Here is a 5,323-nt window from a genome sequence, read left to right as displayed (position 1 = left end):
CAAGTTGCGGCAATTATTGTTGGATGTGATGCAGATTCTATGGATTATGGAAGGGATATTAATGTCATCCGTTGTGATGGAAATCTCAAGAAAGTTCAAGAGACAAAGGGATATTATGATCCTTTGCAATACCCTGTATTGTTTCCATTTGGGACGCATGGTTGGGACATCAACACAACAAATTGCAATGGACGAAGAGTGTCATGTCGAGCATATTACAGTTACATGCTTCAGGTAAATTTGGATTAATTTTAGTAGATAATCTACTTAGCTAAGTGTTGTTTAAAAAACTTTACATTTAGCACCGACATTTTTTTCAATCAACTGTAGATTCGCCCAAATGATTAATTAATGTTGTTAAATGCGGGTCGACTGTTGCAACAATATGTTGTAGGCAATTATGTCAAAATTGAATCAGGGAGATTAAGGTGGATTAAAGAGCACCAAAGTGATATACGTTCTGAATTATACTAAGGTTTACATGATGCTTTGCATGTTGGTGAAACTAATGCAGGTACAAATTCATATAGCATAAATATACAATTTTAGATTAATAATTAGTTGTACTTCTAATGCTAATAATTCATATATTCTAATACTAATGCATTTCATGAATCATCGTAGAGAACATTGGAAAAAGAACAATATTGCCATCATCATTTATTGGCGGTCGTCGAGACATGACACAACGTTATGAAGATGGCATGGCTATTGTTCTTAATGGTGGTAAACCAAATATTTTTCTAACAATGACATGCAATCCTTCTTGGAGTGAGATAACATCAGAACTTTTGCCTTTTCAAACACCACAAGATCGTCCAGATTTGCCAACAAGAATATTTCGTTCGAAATTTGAGAAATTGAAGGATGATGTTATTAATAAAGGAGTCTTGGGTAAAGTTAAAAGCTACATGTATGTCACTGAATTTCAAAAGCGAGGATTGTCGCATGTGCATATGTTGTTGGTCTTAGAAAGTAACGATAAGTTGCGTGACCCAAAAGATTATGATAGTATGGTAAGAGCAGAAATACCTAAATTAGAATGTGAACCACAGTTGCATGAAGTTGTTGTAAGACATATGATCCACGGACCTTGCAGCATAATCAACCGAAAGTCTCTATGTATGAAAGACGAACATTGTAAAAAAAGGTATCCCAAACAATTCTTGGATGAAACACGTCAAGGCACTGACTCATATCCCAAGTATAGAAGAAGGTTTGATGAGTCTGTATCGTTAGGTAGAGATAGGTCTGTCGATAATAGATGAGTGGTTCCTTATAACCCTTGGTTACTGTTAAAGTATGACTGTCACATCAATGTAGAGATTTGCAGTAGCATTAAAAGTATCAAGTATATATACAAATATGTGTGCAAGGGTCCTGATCGTGTGGCTATGCAGGTTCATAAAGGATCATACATGGATGAAGTTCAGCAATATGTTGATGCAAGATGGATTTGTGCTCCCGAGGCATTATGGAAAATATTTCGATTCACTCTTTACCGATTATATCCTTCGGTTGAAAGATTGCAGATCCACTTGCCGAACTGCCATCAAGTGCGCTTTTATGATCATCAGCAAATTGCAGATGTGTTAAATAATGAACGCAACTCCAAAACAATGCTCACACAATTCTTTACATTGAATGTACGAGATCCACAAGCAAGAAAATATCTGTATAGAGAGATTCCAGAGCATTATTGTTGGAACAAACGGGATATGGAACGACATCGTAGGCGATCAACAAGAAAAGTTATCGGGAGAATCTATACGGTATCACCTTCAGAGGGAGATAAGTTTTACTTGCGACTGTTGTTATCGCATGTCACAGGTCCAACCAGTTGGGAATATCTTCTTACAAATAATGGCATGACTTTCAATACATTCAAAAAATCAGCCGAGGATAGGGGATTTCTAGAGACTGATCATAGTATTCGTGATTGTTTGGTTGAGGCTACGAGTCTCCGAATGCCATATGCTTTACGAAGGTTATTCGTGACGATTTTAATATTTTGTGAACCTACTGATGTTAGAGGCCTTTGGAATGAGTTTTTTACACATATGATAGAGGATTATCAAACAGCTAACAATGTTGTGGAATCCGACTTAACTAATATGTTGTTGAAGGACTTAAATGAACTCTTAAACCTGCACGGTAAAAAGATTGATGATTATGATCTCCCATCTTTACCCCCTAATACAATAGACAGAGGTGCAGTTCCAAGTATCATACAAGAGGAGTTAGCGATCGATATCCCCAATGAAGATATTGAATCTATTGCTAAGTTAAATAATGATCAAATGATTGCATTCAACACCATTATGAATGTAATTGTTCAAAAACACAGTGGGGTAATTTTTGTTGATGGTCCAGGAGGAACAGGTAAAACATTCCTTTATAGAACATTAATGGCAAGTTTAAGAAGTAGAGGAGAAATTGTCTTAGCAACTGCATCATCTGGTATAGCTGCAACATTGTTACCTAGTGGTAGGACTGCACACTCTTGATTTAAGATCCCTATTGATATTCAACCGAGTTCCATTAGTGGTATTGAAAAGCAAAAGGATCTTGCAAATCTCATTAGAGTTGCTGCCGCAATAATTTGGGATGAAGCACCAATGACAAACAAAAATTGTTTGGAAGCCTTAGATCGATCATTACAAGACATTTGTAGCAACAATGCTCCATTTGGTGGAAAAGTTCTGATCATGGGGGGGGGGGGGGGGGGGGGGATTTTCGTCAAGTTCTTCCTGTTGTAAGAAAAGGTACTAAGGCACAAATGATTTCAGCGTTTATTGTTCAGTCTCATTTATGGAATCATACCAAGATTTTGCATTTGCGTCAAAATATGCGATCATTGCATGATCAAAAGTTTACAGAATTTCTTATTCGCATTGGTGATGGTGTTGAACCTACCAAACCAGATGACATGGTGAGGTTACCTTTACATATTGCAATCCCATGGGAAGGTGAACATTCCATACAAGTACTTATCCAACATATTTTTCCTAATTTAGAATTGCATGGTTGGGATGCCCCATATATGGTACAAAGAGCTATTTTGAAACCAACAAATGATGATGTCCAGAAATTGAATGATATGATTATCGATCAGTTTCCAGGAGAAGAACATAATTTGTTATCGTTTGACGAGATTGAAGGAGATAATCATAATTTATACCAACAAGAATTCTTAAACTCAATTGCACAAGGTAGTTTTCCACCACATATTCTAAAGATAAAAAAGGGTGCACCATTGATGTTGTTACGAAATCTAGATCCTAGATATGGATTGTGTAATGAGACCCGATTATTATGTCATGGTTTATTTATGAATATCTTGGATGTGGAAATCCTGACAGGAAGCAACGCAGGAAAACGGGCTTTTTTGCCTAGAATTAAAATAAAAACATCTGCAAGTAATGGTCTGCCTTTTGTCCTTAGTAGAAAACAGTTTCCTGTGCGACTAAGTTTTGCAATTACAATAAATAAATCACAAGGACAAACCATTCCAAATGTTGGAATATATCTTCCACGACATGTTTTTAGTCATGGACAGTTATATGTGGCTTTATCTAGGGGTGTTTCACAGACTACAACAAGAGTTTTAACCAGGGAAGGAAAATTGAAAGGAGAAGATGGTGACTACACAAAAATATAGTCTACAAACAAATTCTTTTATCGTACCCGCAAGTATTTTTTAAGTACATTGAAAAAATTGCTCACACGTTGATTCCCATTTTGGTTACACGACATACCAAGCTTATATTATATTATTTATATCATAGATAGATAATAACTAAATATAATTTTCTTTTGCTTTAATATACAGCCAAACTAGAACACGATGAAATCTTTCAATTATGTAAGGAGTTGAGACAAAAGAATGTTGAAACTTGCTTCAACATGAAAGTAAGTTATACTTAATCATTTATTTTATGCTTTTATGTTAGATATAAATGGGGTGATAGTTATTCTCACTATTCTTATGCAATAAATTTTAGATGACAGACTTTGAAGATAAATGGAACACATGGAAGGATGAACAAAGTATTTCATCCATCGACAAACTCGACAATAAGGTGTATTTATCTTTTCTGTAATACGTATAAAAAAAATTCTTGCACTTTCATCACTCTTTCAGTAACATTATTATCATCCTCATTGAAACAGGTCAAACGTTTGAAAATTTACTCCATCGGTTGGAGCTCCATAGTGATAACAGATAAAACACAATTTTGGAAAATGGTGAAAAGAGAAATAATATCTCAAAGGATGGAGAGGTATTTTATTTAATTCATTTAAGATTATATTTACTCTAGATTATTTTTGAATGCATGAATTTAACTGCTATTTGTGGTTTATGTAAATAAAACCATATATATTTACTAAGTCCATTGTTTTCCTTATTTACCAGAAATCCAGGTAATTTAGAAACAAGACATAATTGTTGTTCTACCAAATCTATACTAAAACAAAGTATCTTCATTCTCCGGGTATTATTTGTGTCGCAATAAACCATATTATACTCAAACGAGTCATATGTTCTGAATGTATTTCTTTTATAATATGACATTTCGTCATGTATTTGTAGTTTTTTAAATCTCAAGAGCGCATTGATAAAGGGATGTACGAAGAATCGATTCGAATCTTTATAAGGTAAGCAAAAGCTATATTACACAACTTACTATTAATTTTACTATCTTTTTCTCTAAAAAAATTCTAATTTAAGAGTCTTACATTTTTTCTTTACTACGGAAAACAATTGCAGGGAAAAAGAAAATACTTCAAATAGAGATTTCATGTTCGGTATTCCTCTTAAAGAACGTCATTGATTACACAGTATCAATATTACTTTGCATGCTTCGATATAATTTTGAATATCTTTATTTACCATTTTCAAAATGTAATAATATTATTTTTAATGCGACCTACAGTAGAAACCTTATAAAAAGAAAAACAAATATTTATTTTTCTCTGCTGTGCGCATTAAAAAAAGCGGGCAGACGGGCACGGGAGTGCCCGTCTGAACGCTAGTATTGAATAATGTTGATGAAGTTAAACCTTACTTGTCTGCTCACAAAAGTATTATCAAGGAAAAATATCCTCAAATGAGTGACAAGTGGTTGTTGAAAAGAATAATAATAACTTCATAAATTGGTTTAATGAAAAGTTTTCTAATGATGGTAGTGCGTCCAATACAATTAAATGGATGTCGTACATGCATAAATTTAATGTAGTAACTTGAACTGCATACGAAATTAGTAATTTAATGAGGCCGAACCCATGTACTTCTCTAGTTTGAAATATAAAAATTCTATAA

General features: G+C 34.0%; 2 protein-coding genes across 2 annotated transcripts; both read left to right on the top strand.

Annotated features, from left to right (window-relative positions):
* Positions 1–680: 680 nt before the first annotated feature.
* On the top strand, positions 681–1,268 carry LOC127136582 (uncharacterized). Its single transcript, XM_051063123.1, has one exon. The coding sequence runs from the start codon at positions 681–683 to the stop codon at positions 1,266–1,268; it is 588 nt and encodes a 195-aa protein (XP_050919080.1).
* A 1,580-nt stretch (positions 1,269–2,848) lies between these two features.
* LOC127136581 (uncharacterized) lies at positions 2,849–4,835 on the top strand. Its single transcript, XM_051063122.1, has 5 exons — positions 2,849–3,641; positions 3,833–3,912; positions 4,005–4,082; positions 4,595–4,659; positions 4,772–4,835. The coding sequence occupies exons 1-5, from the start codon at positions 2,849–2,851 to the stop codon at positions 4,833–4,835; spliced, it is 1,080 nt and encodes a 359-aa protein (XP_050919079.1).
* Positions 4,836–5,323: the final 488 nt, after the last annotated feature.

Source organism: Lathyrus oleraceus, chromosome 4, assembly GCF_024323335.1.
Source record: "Lathyrus oleraceus cultivar Zhongwan6 chromosome 4, CAAS_Psat_ZW6_1.0, whole genome shotgun sequence".
NCBI classification, from domain to species: domain Eukaryota; kingdom Viridiplantae; phylum Streptophyta; class Magnoliopsida; order Fabales; family Fabaceae; genus Lathyrus; species Lathyrus oleraceus.
This window is presented reverse-complemented; position numbering and strand designations above follow the sequence as displayed.

Bases quoted from the DNA above. Each gene is read 5' to 3' on its own strand.
- LOC127136582 (XM_051063123.1), top strand. From the start codon at position 681: ATGACACAACGTTATGAAGATGGCATGGCTATTGTTCTTAATGGTGGT.
- LOC127136581 (XM_051063122.1), top strand. From the start codon at position 2,849: ATGCGATCATTGCATGATCAAAAGTTTACAGAATTTCTTATTCGCATT. The intron at 3,913-4,004 runs GTAAGTTATACT...AATAAATTTTAG, and splicing joins AAACTTGCTTCAACATGAAA to ATGACAGACTTTGAAGATAA. The intron at 4,660-4,771 runs GTAAGCAAAAGC...AAACAATTGCAG, and splicing joins TCGATTCGAATCTTTATAAG to GGAAAAAGAAAATACTTCAA.